Source organism: Canis lupus, chromosome 9, assembly GCF_003254725.2.
Source record: "Canis lupus dingo isolate Sandy chromosome 9, ASM325472v2, whole genome shotgun sequence".
Taxonomy (NCBI): domain Eukaryota; kingdom Metazoa; phylum Chordata; class Mammalia; order Carnivora; family Canidae; genus Canis; species Canis lupus.
The window spans coordinates 37278020-37294797 of record NC_064251.1 but is presented as its reverse complement, the minus strand read 5'-3'; the positions used below and the strand labels follow the sequence as shown (position 1 = coordinate 37294797).

Here is a 16778-nt window from a genome sequence, read left to right as displayed (position 1 = left end):
TTACATTCCCCGTCGCTGGCCTCCTTTCCCATCCGCCTCTGGCGCCCCACGCCCTCAACCTCCCCTCCCCTTCCCCGGTCACCCACCCTCGGGGCAGCCCGTCGCTGGCCTCCCCCACAGCTCGCCCAGACCCCTCCCCCCTCACCTCTCCTCAGCGCCTCCTCGTAGCTGAGGAATCCGATCCGTGACTCCTTGGCGCCCATGCTCCCCTCATCCCCTCGGCCGGGGGTCGGAGCCTGATCTCGCCCCCACCCCCCTCCCGCCCACGACTCGGCGTCCCCGGGTGACGGTGTCGGCGTCCCCCAGCCCCCGCCTCCCCCAACACTAACAAGTGCGGCTTCTGCCCCGGCAGCTCCTCCCGGCCGCCGCCGCCGCCTCCATGCCGAATCACGTGACCCGCTCCCACCCCGCCCCCTTCCCCTCCCTCCTACTCCGCCCTTCTCCTCTCTCCTCCCTTCCCTTTCCTCCTCACGCCCTCTTCCCTCCCCCTCCCCCCTCCCGCCGGCCCCGCCGAGGGTCACCTGACCCGAGGCCGGGGATTGTTCCGGGTAATGGCCGCCAGGGGCCACACACTCCGCCCCGCCCCGCGCTCTCGGCGCGCAGGAGCGTAGGGGAGTGGCCGGATCCCGCGCGTAACGCATCATATCCCCGCTTCCCGCCAATCCGGAGCCGCAGGGCCCGGGAGCCTCCGCCCACCCGAGGGGGCAACTTCCGGAGCGTTAGGGGCTGAGTCTCCCGCCCACCCGTTCTGGCGTCTGATGGGCGGGGCCGGAGCGACCGGCGGTTGGTCTGTCCTTGGACAGGCCCCATCTTGGGTAGAATCTTAGGGAACCGGGGTGTGAGGGGTGCAGTGAGGATGGGGCGGGCTGGGGAGAAACTCCTATAACGTTATGGGAAGTTTTGGCTGGGAGGGAGTCGTGAAGGGAAAGAGCCTCTCAGGGATCTCCTGTGACGAAAGCGTTCTTAATCCTGGTGGGGAGATCCCTAAGGGAAATGAACCTCGTGGGAAGTTTGGGGTATCTTTTCACGTTATCCGTTTCCCCCCTGCACACCCACGTTGACTACTCTAGGTTTTGTTTCCTGTCCGCAAGCTCACCTCCCGGCCGTGAGCCTGCCTGTTGTGCAGAATCTCTGGAAGCTACTGTGCAAAAGGCGTAGCGACTCCCGAGAGTTGCTCCCCACCAGGGATGTGAGGCTTAACAACGGAGAGATCCTTGCGTTTCAAAAAAAAAATTTTTTCTTACTGGGGTAAAATACCAACAGAATTTACCATTTTTAAAGTACCTCGTGATGGATTCATACAGTATGAATATATTCTTTCATGTCTGGCTAATTTGACTTAGCGCAATGTCCTCTGGGTTTGTCTCTGTTTTATGTGTCAGAATCCCCCAGATTTACTATGTGACCCAAGATTCCACTTGTACCAAAAGGATTGGATGCAGGGACATATTTATGCAGGGCATTTATAGACCATTATTCACAGCAGCCAAAATGTTGAAATAACCCAAATGTCCATCAATGGACAGATGAATAGATGTGGTATAGTTGACCCTTGAGCACAGATTTTAACTGGATGGGTCCTCTTGTATGTGAATTCTCTTCCATAAATACAGTATTGTAAAAAAAAAAAAAATACAGTATTGTACTGTAAATATATTTTCCTTATGGTTTTCTTAGCATTTTCTTTTCTCTAGCTTATTTTAAGAATACAGTATACCTATAGCACGCAATATCTGTGTTAACTGTTACTGGCAAGGTTCTGGTTAATCAACAGTAGGCTATTAGTAAAGGTTTGGGGGGAGTTACACAAGGATTTTTGCCTACACAAGACGGTTGGTGAGTGTATATATGTACACAGACACACATATATGTGCATAGGTGTCTGTGTGTAGGTACACAGTTGACTCCAATTCCTCGCCTTTTAAGGTTATTCAATTTGTTTTTGTTAGTCTTCACCCTCAAAGTCACAATGTAAAGTTTTTGGATAAGGAAATAACTTTCAAAAATAACCATTTGGATGAGATTAGATGGGAGGTGCCAGTTAGGTAATTCAGAGCTAGCAAAAGGATTTTAGTTCCTAAAACCAACAGATTAGAATATGCCCCGATCGAGAAAGAAGGCAATACTCTTGTTTTCTCCACTCACCTTTCCTGGCAGACCAGATTAGCAGCGTGGCATTAGTCACTGTGCTGCCCTTTCCAGTTCACCATGAGGCAGTTAATTTTAAGACCTCAGATTAGTTTCATTACTAAAAGGTCATGAATGAAGGGGTTGGGAATGTACTCCAAAGCCTTTAATTTCCAGATCATTAGTTTGGTATAGACAGAAGTCTCCAGACAAAACAACTCTGTCATCTGCAGTTAGATTATCATAATTAATGGGAAGTGAATCTTAAGGGCTCAGCTGAAGGGGAAAAGACCCCCTAAGAGATCGACTGCAGCATACCTAAGTATTACTACTATCCCAAATAATACCTAAAAGGAACCTTGGTGTACAAAAGATAAGCCTGGGTGATTATCTACCCATTTGATTTACAGAGGAATTGGAGGCAGATTGTTTTAACTCTTTGTAGTACCTGGCCCGCTTAAAAGATAGGACTAAGGGGTGCCTGGGTGGCTCAGTGATTGAGCATCTACCTCTGTCTCAAGTAGTGATCCTGAGGTCCTGGGTTCAAGTCCTGCATCAGGTTTCCCCCTGCCTATGTCTAGGAAGCCTACTTCTCCCTCTGCTTATGTCTATGTCTCTCATGAGTAAATAAATCTTAAAAAAAAAAAAAAAAGGTTGGACTAAGAGTTGGACTTAATCTATGGCATGATAGTAAATTATTATAAAATATTCAGGAAAGAATAGATTATAAACTTTATAATGAAAGATTTACAGCAGTAGTAACACACAACTTTTAAAATTTCCTCCATGGTTTCAGGCATGCCTTCCCATAGGGCCATAAAAATTTTCATACCAATCACAGAGTTTACCATGGATTAAACACTTCTCAAAATTGTGAATTGAAATAGCAAGCTAGGAAATAGTATTTCTCCTTTGTCTGAGTTAAATTAAGCATATTATTGAAGGCAGTGAAGCAGACAGTTATGCCTGATGGGAATTTTAAGTGTTAAACTGGGATTAAAACCTGCCTTTTGGTTTGTATTACACAGTATCAGGCAGTCAAATGTTAAATATCCCTCTATAACTTAAAATTGACACAGTACTTAAGTTTGATGATGTAGAAAATCTAAAGTCTGCTTATGCTGAAAGGAATTCTATTAATCATTTAGTTTGTTCACTTTCATTGTATTTCACTTAATCTATTGAAGAGTTGGCCAGCCACCTGACATTAAGCATTAGGTTGCACTTGGGGAACCATTGTTTTAACTATAATTACATGCCTGTGAAAGACTTGTCCATATGAAAATTTAAAGCATGGGAGATTGCCATGTAATTTCTACTTCCAGTTGAGCAACCTAAATGACAATGTTCCTCAGTTTGTACTCCCAAAGAAATAACATAGGAGTAGGATAGAGTCATTTTAGGACTTGCTAAAGAAGCTTAGGTCATAGGCAGGGAGGTCAATACAATAAAGAAGCTATGCAACACCACCTAATTTATGTATAACTTGACTGCCACAAAATGGGGCCAACAGTGTATGAAACATGACTATACGGTAAGAAAATTGTTTTTTTCCCCCAGTATTATATACTTCTTGCCTTGTAATGACACAATATGAGGATGTGGTTACTGTGTTGTATTTTTTAAATACATGTATTTTAGAGTAAATGAAAATATAACTTTACCATTTTATTTTTAATGAAAATAGTATATATTCTATGTTTTTGTTTTTTTTTTTTAAAGGGGGATCCCTGGGTGGCGCAGCGGTTTGGCACCTGCCTTTGGCCCAGGGCGCGATCCTGGAGACCTGGGATCGAATCCCACATCGGGCTCCCGGTGCATGGAGCCTGCTTCTCCCTCTGCCTGTGTCTCTGCCTCTCTCTCTCTCTCTCTCTGTGACTATCATAAAATTAAATAATAATAATAATAAAAATAAAAATAAATAAAAAATTAAAATTAAAAAAAAAAGATTTTCCAAAAGTAAAAAAAAAGCATATATAAAGTAAAAGGTCACACTTTCTATTTCACCCTGTCTCATTCCCTGGAGATGTATATCATTCCAATTTTCTGTAACTATACCCACTACACACCTTTTTTTTCATAGTCTGATCTGCAATTTCTTTTTCACTCAAATTGCTTTTCATATCCATTTATAGATCTACCTTATTCTTTTTAACATAATGTGCCAATTTTGTGTATTTAATGTATAAGTAACCAATCACCAGTTGATGAACATTAGATTGCTTCAAGGATTTCAATATTACAAACATTGTTGCAATTAACATCCTAACACATATATCATCTTCACAAATGTGAGTGTATCTGTAGATGGAATTTTCAGAAGCTGAATTGCAGAGTTTAAGAGTATGTATCTTTTAAGTATTAATAGTAGATGTTGCCAAATTGTTAGCCTAAAGATTTGGACCAACTTACATTCTAATCAAGAGTATCTGAGAGAGCCAATTTCCTCTCACCTTCCTAACATTATATCAATTTTTTAAAGATTTTATTTATCTGAGAGAGAGAAAGGGAAGAAGAGGGAACATGAGCAGGGACAGGGGCAGAAGAAGAAGCAGGGAGCCCAACAACTAAAGGCTCGATCCCAGGCCCTGAGGATCATGACCTGAGCAGAAGGCAGACGCTTGACTTAACTGAGCCACCCAGGCACCCCACATTAATATCTTTTTAAACTGATCTTTGTCATTACGCTCTACCTATCACAAATCCTACCAACACAGAACTGAATCCCTGGTTTTCTAGACAAAAATTCATTTTCATTTTAAACCTGGACAAAATATTTTAGGAATGACTAAAGAGGGGATCCCTCGGTGGCTCAGTGGTTTAGCGTCTGCCTTTGGCCCAGGGTGTGGTCCTAGAGTCCCCGGGGATCGAGTCCCACATGGGCTCCCTGCATGGAACTTGTTTCTCCCTCTACCTGTGTCTCTGCCTCTCTCTCTCTCCCTGTGTCTCTCATGAATAAATAAATAAAATGTTTTTTAAAAAATGACCAAAGAAATTTTATTCTCTCAGCTGCATTTAAAGATATTTCTCAGGTGCCTGGGTGGCTCAGATGGTTCAGCGTTCTCAGCTGCCTGAGTTGTGGGGCTTCCTGCTCAGATGGGGAGCCTGTTTCTCCTTCCCCCCCCACCCCCCCACCCCCGTTCCTGTGCTTTCTCTCTCAAATAAATAAATCTTTAACAAAATAAATAGGGATCCCTGGGTGGCGCGGCGGTTTGGCGCCTGCCTTTGGCCCAGGGCGCGATCCTGGAGACCCGGGATCGAATCCCACATCGGGCTCCCGGTGCATGGAGCCTGCTTCTCCCTCTGCCTGTGTCTCTGCCTCTCTCTCTCTCTCTCTGTGACTATCATAAATAAAAATTAAAAAAAAAAAAATCTTTAAAAAAATAAATAAAGATGCTTCTCGTTTCTGTTTATCATTACTTAAATGGTGCCTAAAATTGGCAAAATTTCAACAGCGCCCATTCCCTAAGAGCTTCTGACTCACAAGATACATAAGCTAAAACTAAGAATGGCAAAGAAGTAACACATTCAAAGTGAGGGCCTTTAACTTAGATCTACTTCAGAAAATCTTTTTTTGTCTTACCACAATCCAAGCTTGGCAAACCATTTCTACTACATTGAACCTATGAGTAAACGTTCACTCTTTTATAATACTCCAAATTGCCCTCCTCCACCCCAACTGCAATGAAGTTGTATTTATGTCTCTTTGAAATTAATAGTTTACAAAGGTTAGGGAATGGGTATTGTGGACAGTTTCACAGTAGTTGTTGTTGTTAGCTCCTGAAAAATCAAGCAGCTTCTCTTTTGTCCTCATCTGATCTTATTCCTTCTAATATGGCAACTGCATTTTACTCTTAGGCCAGTCTTTTCCATCAAAATAGAAACTCCAAGTTTAAGAAGAAGTACATTAATTGAATTCTAATCAGCAGTCAAAACACAGAATAATACAGAATCCGGGTCTGAACAGATAAGCTGTGCCTTACTTCAGTTTCTAGAGTATAAATAGCTTTATCAAGTCATCTGAAGTCCAGCTAATATGCTTTGTTAGATGTTTGAGAAATGCCAACTCTAGCTGTATACCTTAGACCTTGATTTCTTTGTCTAGTAGATGAGGATTTAAATTCAATCAGGCTTTTTCCAGTTCTTAAATCCTATTATCTTATTATCTCTTGAAATGTACATTCTCTTGCCAGCTCAAATCTTTTTATTTTTAGGTTCAGGCTGAGTTTTTTTCTCACCTGGCTATTAATAAATGCTTCTATTCTGTTTTCCACCCTTTACTGAACTAGCAGTTTGCTATTTGTCTAATTGTCCTCCCTTTCTTCACTCCAGGCTTCCATTTGATTAATATTATTTTGATGGGAGGAGCTATGCATGTGTGAGAACAGGGGTTATATGGGAAACCTCTGTACTTTCTGCTCAATTTTACTGTGAACCTAAAACTGCTCAAAAAATATGTGTTAATCAAAAATTCTGATACAGAGAGGTACCTGCCCACATGTAGGTATTTAATAGCTAGTAATTGTGGTATAATTCAAAAACTCTGACATTCACAGTGGGAGTGATGATAGGGTAAATCATTAGTCTTCAAAGCAGTTAGTAGGTGAAGCTAGATATGCAGTATGTGAGTTGTGATCAAGATTTAGATAAAATTTTTTGCTTGGTTGGTCCTGATGCAACAGTTAAGATTTTTAAAAATCCCAATATTTTCCTCCAAAAGGATTTGAAAGCTATAAAATAGTATTTGGCCAAAAGTTTTTCGGCAATTATATTCACCTACTGGCATACAAGGGGTGGGGGCGGAATCAAATCTGGGTTTCTTTGAAAAAGGAAGGAAATTCATATAAAAACAGAGGAAGTTGAGAAGTTTCTCACTCATGTCTATCTAACATCTTCTCACTGCCCTGTATTTGGTATAAATGTTGCAAATAATTCATTTTAAAATTTAATCATTTTCTGTGTGCAAGGGACTGTGCTAAACCCTAAGGTATACAAAAAGGATTCTTTTTAAAGCTCTAGGAAGTACTATGATCAAGACAAATATAGTATATTATAGGAACTGAAAATAGGGAGAGTCCAAAATAAAGGAATGGGGGAGGGAGGGAAGCCTTGGGGGATGGGAGTCTCGAAGACAAAGTAAGAAATCAGCCATTCATTCACTCTTTCAACAAGTGCAAAGTGCCTAATATATAGCAGGCATTGTCCTAGGTACTGAAGATATGGAATTAAACAAAGAAAAAATCCTGGTCAGGGATGCCTGGGTGGCTCAGTAATTGAGCGTCTGCCTTTCGGGGCAGGGCCTGATCCCAGAGTCTGGGATCGTGTCCCACATTGGGCTCCTTGTGGGGAGCCTGATTCTTGCTCTGCCTGTGTCTCTGCCTCTCTCACTGTCTGTCTCTTGTGAATAAGTAAATAAAATCTTTAAAAAAGAAAGAAAGGAAGAAAGAAAAAATCCTGGTCTTATTAAACTTACATTTTAGTGGAAAAAGAAAGACAAAATAAGTAAAATAACGGTAAGTGCATTGGTAACAAGTTCTGTGGAGAAAAACTTCAGAGAAAGGAGATAGGAAGTGTTGCTATTTAAATAGCATGAAGATGAAGGTTGCTATTTAAAATAGAATAGTCAGAGAGGAGCCAAAAGGTGATATTTAAGCCAAAATCTAAAGGAGACAAGGGAGTAAACCTTGTGGATATCCTAGGCAACGAGGCAAGAGCATCCTGGCAGGTATAAGGATCAGTAAGGAGCAAGTGTGACTGAACACTGAGGGAAATGCTTAGAGGCACATCCTCCGGGAAGACTTTGGCTTTTACTATTTAGAAAATGGGATGCCATTGTGGGATTTTGCATAGAGAAGAGATCTGTCATACACTTTAAATGGATCTCTCTGATATGTTGAAAATGAACTAGAGTGAGAAAAGAGATGAAAGGGTAGAGACAGGGGTGTCTGGCTGGCTCAGCTGGAAGAGCATATGACTCCTGATCTCCAGGTTGTGAGTTTGAGCCCCACATTGAGCAACATGGATTTTACTTAAAAAGAAAAAAGAAAGGAAGGAAGGAAGGAAGGAAGGAAGGAAGGAAGGAAGGAAGGAAGGAAGGAAGGAAGGAAGGAAGGGTAAAGATGGGGAGACCAGTTAGGCTACTGCAGATTTCCAGGCAGGGAGGGTTAAGGGGTGAGAAGTTGAGTCCAAGATAATATTTGGAAGGTAGAGCCAACAGGATTTATTGATAGACTGAATCGGAATGTGTCATAGAATAACCACTTCCAAGTTGGTGGCTTAAGTAACTTGGAGACTAGAGTTGCTATTCACTGAGATATAGAAGATAATAGGAGGGGCAGGTTTGTGGGGCAAGTTCAGGAGCTCAGCTTTAGAACTTTTACTTTTGAAATGCCTATTAGACATCCAAGCAAAGATGTTGAATAGAGAGTTAAATATTTGTCTGAAGTGAGAAATGGTTCTGGCTGGAGATATAAATTGAGGAGTATTAGAGATTCATGATATTAGAAGTCATGAGACTGGATGAGATCTCCAAGGTAACTGGGGCTTCCAACATTAAAAGTTCAGAAGTGGGAAATAGCAAAAAAGACTGAGAAGGTGAAACCAGTAAGGTAGGAAAGCAAAGAAGAGTGCAGAGTGAGAGGTGCCTGGGTAAGTCAGTCAGTTGAGTGGCCAACTCTTGGTTTCGGTCGTGATCTCAGGGTCAGGATTTCAGGGACCTGGGACTGAGTGCCACTTTGGGCCAGCATGATCCTTCTCCTCTCCCTCTGCCCATCCCCCTCTAAAACAAATAAAACTTAAAAAAAAAAAAAAAAAGAGGAACGAGCATTCTAGGAAAGAAAAAAAGTGTGAATAAAGGAACAGAGTAGAACTCAAAAGATAAACAGCTCTGCCTCATCAGAAATGCCCTTTATATGAACAAAAAGCTAGCTACTAACACAAATGAAAAATCAAAATGCATGATTAACTAGCAAGATAATAATTTTCACTTCTTTTTTTAAAATATTTTATTCATTTATTCATAAGAGACCCAGAGAGAAAGAGGGCAGAGACCCATGCAGAGGGAGAAGCTGGCTCCTCACAGGAAGCCTGAAGTGGGACTCAATCCCGGGTCTCCCGGGTCTGCAGGGTCACAACCTGGGCCGAAGGCGGCGCTAAACCGCTGAACCACTGGGCTGCCCAAAAATTCTCACTTCTAACACTTGGTGAGAATTATAAGAATTTGAGGAATGGTTTCAGGTAGATTTTAAGAGCTTGGTTGTTTTGCATCAGATTACTATTCTGTTATGATCTCTTTGATCTCTCAATAGACAATACTTGTCAGGAGGTTCTGGGGACAATAGGCACCCTTAAAATTTGTTCTAAAAGAATGAATTGAATTAGGTTAAAGTATGATAATTAATAGTTGAAGTTAGATTTCTACCTGTGCATGAACTTCAGGCTGGATGTCACTCAAGAGAGATTGTTTTTAGGCCCACATATTTTTGTGTACTTTAGTAATACTGACATCCTAATTAATTAATGCCAAAGTTTGAGGGAGTACCCAATAGATACTAAGATTGTCCCCAGAAATTCCACAGGAAAAGGGTTCAATTTCCCCCACTCAGAAAAATTCTCTTCATTAGTAGCTCAGACCACATCCAGACTCATGGGCAACCTTTCCAAAAAAACAGTGCTAAATTAGCCCAAATCTTCTAGTTTCTGTGGATATGGAACAAAAACAAAGGTGGGCAGGCTTAAATTCTAATTATAGGTCGCTGTGTGCATTTATTAACTGCACCCAATTTTGCATTATGCAAACATTAATATAAGGATTTTCTCCATCTTCAATACACCATCCCTCATTGATCTCAAACTTTTACATTATTCTGAAGGACTTAGAGCACTAAGTGTAATTACATGCTGGTACATACATATTTGTTTCTACATGTGAGTGTACCTGTCATTGCATGTGTTTCTGATTTTTATTGCTGCACAAGAAATTACTCCCAAAACTTAGTGGCATAGAACATATCTTGCTTATGAATCTGCCATTTGGGCAAGATTCAGCAAAGATAGTTAACCTCTGCTCCATCCAGTCAACAGCAACAGCTTGAAAGCTAGGGAGTGGAATCCTCTGAAGGCTCACTCACTCACATGCTTGACAATTGGTGCCTGTTGTTGGCTGAGACCTCAGCTGGAACTGTGGGCTGAAACAACTACACATGTAATGTGCTTCCTCTTCCTTCATAACACTGTGGCTAGGTTCCCAAGGTGTGCAGTGTCTGCATACATTCATGGAGTCGGGGGAGGGAGTAATCAGCTTAAGCTGTGTCACCTTTTATGACCTAGCGTTGATGTAACACAATGTGATTTCTGCTGCACTCTAGACATTGATGTGGTCACAAAGTTCTGCCTAGGCTCAAGGGAATGGCTGTGCCACAGCCTGCCACCGGTCACAAGGACTTATATTTCTCTTGTATGCAATATACATTCACCCCCTTCTCCCAAATCTGCATTATGATATCAGGTTCAAGCCTGGACTGTAGGATCTCATCACTAAGATCTGATCCAGGTGTGAATGAGGCTCTTTGGGTGTGTTTCATCAAATATAGTATCTCTCTCTCTCTAAGATTTTATTTTTTTAAGTAATCTACACCCAACGTGGGGCTCAAACTCACAAACCTGAGATCAAGAGTCTCATGCTCCACCAGCTGAGCCAGCCAGGCACCATCAAATAGAGTATCTCTTGACTTGAATACTTGTTCCTTAGTAAATATACACCAGGGTTACTTAGGGGGAAGGGACCATGATGTATGAAACTTACATTTTTTTTTTTGAAACTTACTTAAAAAAATTTTATTCATTTATCTGACAGACAGAGAGAGGGAGCACACAAGCAGGGAGGAGAAACAGACTCCCCTCAGACCAGAGAGCCTGACAAGGGGTTTGATCCCAGGACCCTGGAATCATGATGTGAGCCAAAGGCAGACGCTTACCTTACTAAGCTACTCAGGCACCCCTGAAACTTACTTTTAAATGGTTCAGGTAAAAAAAAGTTTTTACACACACAACACACACATTTCTAGACTATATATGTTGTATGTACATATATGTGTAATGTGTGTGTGTGTGTAGAGAGACAGAATGGGAAAGAGGGAGAGTGCTATGATAAAGCAACTTGATTAAAACATTAAGAAATGAATCTGAGTGTGTACAAGTATTCTTTGTTGTGTTTTGGTTTTTTAACAACTTTTCTGTAAAAAGTTTTTTCAAGGTGATGCATACAACATATGTCCTAAGCATTAGTCTTTTGATATTTTTAATTCCAGGGACAAGTCTTAAGTTGATCTTTATATTAACTTTTGGGGGTTGAGAGAAGACCCTTTAGGTCTTCCTTTGCCCAGATGCCTATGAGAAGGCACTATCACTTCCTACTTGAGCCTACCTTCCTCCACATCTCATTTCCTTAAAAAGCTGGTCTGGGAAAGATCCCTTTCTGAGAGGGGGTTTTGGCCATGCGGAAACACAGCTTTTCAATGGTCTTTGTGTTACATACCATGCCAAAGGTATCTGTAAGTGTGACTTGGACTTATTTAGAGAAATTGTAGAAGGATGCACATCTGCCTCAAAAGAGACTGAGATTAGCTCCCTTGAAGCAACACTATTGTGCTCCCGGAGCACATACTCTAAAAATAGTGGCTGCCGAGAAACAATCTTCTCATGTTTCCAGTTTGAAAAAGACACTTAAATAGAAAACTGGTCTTTTTAGCCAGTGCCACAATCCCCAGACAAGCAGAGAATAATCACTAGTAGGAGTCCCAGTTTAGAATTTAACAAATTCATTCATGGCCATCATAGGCTTATTGGCTGCCCAGAAAACACTTACCAGGTTGACAATAATCTTAGTGCTATCACTTCAGTTGTATGTGTTTTCCTTTCTTATGTAAGTATTCAGGACAGAGTTCTGCACAGAGGTGCACTCGATCTCTATATATTACTATTGCACAAATGAAGCATCCATGAATAATTATCCCAGAGGGCAGACCTGAAAAGGAAGTCAGGTTTGATCCTACCAAAACAGCCTAATGGAGAATGTCTTTCCTGGTACCAGGTTCCTGGAATGTGAATGTGTCTCTTTTTTGTAGGCTAGCAGAACCTAGAGAAAAAGTGTTATTGTTTATTTCCTGAGGTGAATAAATGAAGATTCCTTGAAATGTACTCTGTCAGGTGGCACAAATAAACCATGTAATTATATTCCCTTAAACAGAAAAGCTAAACATAAGAATATGTGGGTTCCCTGGGTCAGACCAAAGGCCATGTAATTCAGATGTAATTTTTTTTTTTTTTAAGATTTTATTTATTTTCTTGACAGAGAGAGTGAGAACACAAGTAAGGGGAGCAACAGAGGGAGAGGGAGAAGCAGGCTTTCTGCTGAGCAGGGAGCTCAAAGTGGGGCTCAATTCCAGCACCCCAGAACCACAACCCGAGCCGAAGGCAGAAACCCAACTGACTGAGCCACCCAGGGGCCCTCAGATTTTTTTAAATAAACTTTTTACTTGGAAATACTTTCAGAGTTACAGACAAGTTGTAAAGATTGTATAAAAAGTTCCTGTATACGCCTTACTCAACTTCCACTATTGTTAACAAATTCCCATGCTACTTTTGTCAAAGCTAAAAAAATTGACATTAGTATATTATCTAAATTCCAGGTTTGCTTTGGATCTAATAAAGTTCATTTTTTATTCCAGGATCCAACTGAGAGTACCACATTACATTTAGGTGTCATGTCGCCCCAGTCTCCTCTAGTCTGTGAGAGTTTCTTAGTCTTTCCCTATTTTTATGACCTGGTCAATCTTGAGGAGTTCTGGCCAGATATCCTGTAGAATTCTCCCAACCTGGCTTTGTCTGATTTTTTCTCATTATTAGATTGGGATAATTTTTTTTTTTTTTTTAAGAATACAACAGGGGGCACCTGTTTGGCTCAGTAGGTAGAGCATGCAACTCGATCTCAGGGTTATGAGTTTGAGCCCAATGTTGGGTGTAGAGATTACTTAAAATAAAAATCTTAAAAAACAATAATATTGCAGAAATGAAGTTCTCTTCTTTTATTTATTTATTTATATATTTATTCATGATAGACAGAGAGAGAGAGAGAGAGAGAGAGAGAGAGAATGAGAGAGGTAGAGGGAGAAGCAGGCTCCATGCAGGGAGCCCGACCTGGGACTCGATCCCTGGTCTCCAGGATCGTGCCCTGGGCCAAAGGCAGGCGCTAAACCCCTGCGCTACCCAGGGATCCCTCTTCTTTTTCTTTTTTAAAGATTTTATTTATTTATTTTAGAGAGAAAGAGAGTATGAATGGGGAGAGGGGCAGAGGAGGAGGGAGAGGGACAGAATCTGAAGGAGATTCTGAGCACAGAGCCCTATGTGGGACTCGATCTCATGACTGAAGATCATAACCTGAACCGAAATCAAGAGTCGGATGTTTAACCAACTGAACCACCCAGGTACCCCTGAAGTCTTCTTCTCATAACACATCATATATGGGAGTACATGATACTCACATGACATCATTGGTAATGTTAACCTTCATCACTAGGTTAATGCAGTGTTTCCCAGGCTTCTCCACTATCTGTTACTGCCATTCCATTTCCCTACTCTCTCCTTTATTTTTTTTTAAGATTTTATTTATTTATTCATAGAAACAGACAGAGAGAGAGACAGAGGCACAGGCAGAGGGAGAAGCAGGCTCCATGCAGGGAGCCTGATGTGGGACTTGATCCAGGGTCCCCAGGATCAAACCCCAGGCTGCAGGCGGCGCTAAACCGCTGCGCCACCGGGGCTGCCCTACTCTCTCCTTTAGATAGCTCAACTTTTGTTGGACATCACAAAACATTTTGTAAGAGAGTAGGGTAATTGTATAAGGGCCTTAGATTTTATGGATTTATCCAGAACATTCCTAATTCCAGCAGGAGTCGAAAAACACAAAACTCTTCTCAAAGTATATAGGAACTAGAGGAATATACTCTCTGAACTATAGGAATAAGCCAAAGTGTATTATATTAATATCCACTGGTTAAGCAGTGGAATATTACATAGCTATATAAATTTCAACATAATTGAATGTAATCCATTGGCAACCAAGACTCCTAGCTTTTTAACATCTAGAGAAAATTGGTTTGGGTCACCAATCTATAAACCATGGAAGTCTAAAGTGAGTTTCTAGTTTTCTCTACAAATTCCCAGGAATTGATGTCATCACAGTGGTCATTTCTGATCATGTTTCTTCCCTTTGCCCCATTTTTGTCTCTGTACCATATCTTGTTGTTGCCCCTTATCTCTCACTGGCAGCCTGGGCCCAAAATAGGATAGCCTGGCTTCTCTTTGCTTCATCTCATTCTAAAACAGACACAAATCTAAAGCTGTTGAGTAGGGTAGACACAGAGGGTCCTAATGAAATGTTGCATCTCATACCTTATGGAAAACGGATACAACCCATATTCATCCTGTGGGCCACTCTTCCCCAGGCATGCCTCATTGGAAGTGTCATACCCAGCTACTGAGCCTCCACCTCATCCCATGGTGACTCAACCTCTCATCTTATCTCTGTAGTGCTCCCCTCTCTCTTCCTCTGGCTTCTGACATCCTTTTCTAGGTCAAAAGCAAAACCAAAGGCCAAATTCTTCTCATTTTCTCTTTCAAAGCAGCTTCACTACCTCTTTTTCGTGATAAGGCTCCTGCCTTAGCCTCAGATCTTACCTTATGCCCTCAGCTAGTGAAGTTGTTTCCTTTCCTAAAAGTAATTCTGGTGCTCACTGTTAAGATAACATTTTCTCCATTTATCATGGGAACAGCCATCCATTCATTCACTTATTCAACAAACATTTATTGAGCTCCTGCAATAGAGATTTGGAGGATAGAAAGCTAATTTGAGCAGGATTCTGTCCTCAAGGAGCTCATGGTCTACAGTGAAAGGTAAATACTAACCAAACACTTCTTATGTGTCAGGCACACTGATGGGCCCTTTCTGGTTTTTTGTTTGTTTGTTTGTTTTATTTTTATTTTTTAAGATTTTATTTATTTATTCATGAGAGACACTCAGAGAGAGAGGCAGAGACATAGGCAGAGAGAGAAGCAAGCTCCATGCAGGGAGCCTGATGTGGGACTCGATCCTGGGACTCCAGGACTACACCCTGGGCCAAAGGCAGATGCTTAACCGCTGAGCCCTGATGGGCCCTATCACCTGAAGAATTTAAAATTTTAAAAAAATTTAAAAATTTTTTTTTAAATTTTAATTAACATACAACATTGTATTAATTTAAGGTGTACAACATAATGATTTGATGTATGTATATATGCTGAAATGATCACCACACTCAATTTAATTACCTCCATCAACTTACACAATCAGAGGCACCTGGGTGGCTCAGTGGTTGAGCAGCTTCTTTAGGCTCAGATCTTGATCCCAGGGTCCTGGGATTGAGTCCCTTATCAGGCTCCCCGCAGGGAACCTGCTTCTGTCTCTGCCTCTCTCTGTGTGTCTCTCATGAATAAATAAAATCTTTAAAAAAAAATGCTCTGAAGTTATGTTTGCCATTCTGTGGTGTTATTTTGATATCCTGATATTTTTAAAGCACATAAAGCCCCAATTAAAACACTGCTACAAAAAAACCACAACCAAAACAAAACAAAAAAACCCAAAGTGAAATTAAACTAGGGCTCCATAAATGGAAAACTATAGTAAACAGCAGATAAGAGTGAAGAAAAAAGAACCAACTATTTTTGAGAAATATTTTGAGAGGAGAGAGATGAAGAGACGCTCCTGATCAGCATACAGAGAGGTACTATATCCTGCCAAGGTGAGAGGGAAAGGTGTCACGCCAGCAGGCTCCATCCTGACAGGCTCTTACCCTCAGGTTAGTGCAGGAGCTTCCTTCCTACTGGTGAGGGAAGGGCGCAGGCTGCTGGCAGGGGGTGCAATACTTCAGCTTTACTGGACAAAGCAAGGATCTCACTGGCCTTCTCCTCAGTCACTGGTTTCTTGAGTCAGGTCTGAAATATGGTTAGTAGGACTTAAAAACCCCCTTGTCTTCTTCCTTTATCCTGTTTCTCTCTAGATCAACTGTGTTTCTGGCATTTTTCACATTACCTCCATTTGAGAGCTTCCATGAGCTCAGATGTAAAGACCCACCTGAAAACTACTGCTAAGAAGTAGGTTAGACCTCTTAGATCATTGATTCTTAACCTCTTTAGGGCTACAGACCTCTCTGATCGCTGATGAAGACTATGATTCTCCACATAGAACTTGCTAGTTAAGAGTTTCAAAGGGTTTATTGACTCCCTCAGGCCTATCAGTGGACCTCATGTTAAGAGACTCTGTCTTGGGTAGTGATAAGAGTCCCTCGTGGCCTTGGATTAGGGATACCTTGGCCCTCAGCTGGGAACTGTCACATTTCCTCCAGACCCAGCACTTCAGCTATGGTAGGAATTTGAATGGTCCTCCTTTTCTTGGAGACTTGATACAATTCTAATTGGATAATTCAGAGCAAGATCAAGAGGTTTCTTTTGGCAATGCTAAGATACTCTTGGATTTCTTATTAAAGAAAGGGATAGAGAGAGAGTTCTTTAGGGGAATAAAAAGTCTGAGTCACTCTTAAACCCAGAGAGAGATATGG

At 41.5% G+C, this 16778-nt stretch overlaps 1 protein-coding gene and 1 long non-coding RNA gene across 4 annotated transcripts in view; one reads left to right on the top strand and one right to left on the bottom strand.

Annotated features, from left to right (window-relative positions):
• Positions 1-10396, bottom strand: part of USP32 (ubiquitin specific peptidase 32) — a 217935-nt gene extending 207539 nt beyond the window's left edge. For 2 of the 3 annotated variants that reach the window (XM_025440746.3, XM_025440747.3), the window contains exon 1: positions 10261-10396. In XM_025440746.3, coding sequence (XP_025296531.3) covers positions 10261-10354 — 94 coding nt within the window. In that variant the 5' untranslated portion in view covers positions 10355-10396. Of the gene's footprint in view, positions 1-145; positions 385-10260 lie in introns of those variants that run through there. The other variant, XM_035720943.2, reaches the window with a different exon arrangement.
• On the top strand, positions 682-2779 carry LOC112655582 (uncharacterized). The gene is made up of 2 exons (XR_003133794.3): positions 682-815; positions 1071-2779. It is a non-coding gene; the product is annotated as an uncharacterized LOC112655582 (long non-coding RNA).
• Positions 10397-16778: the final 6382 nt, after the last annotated feature.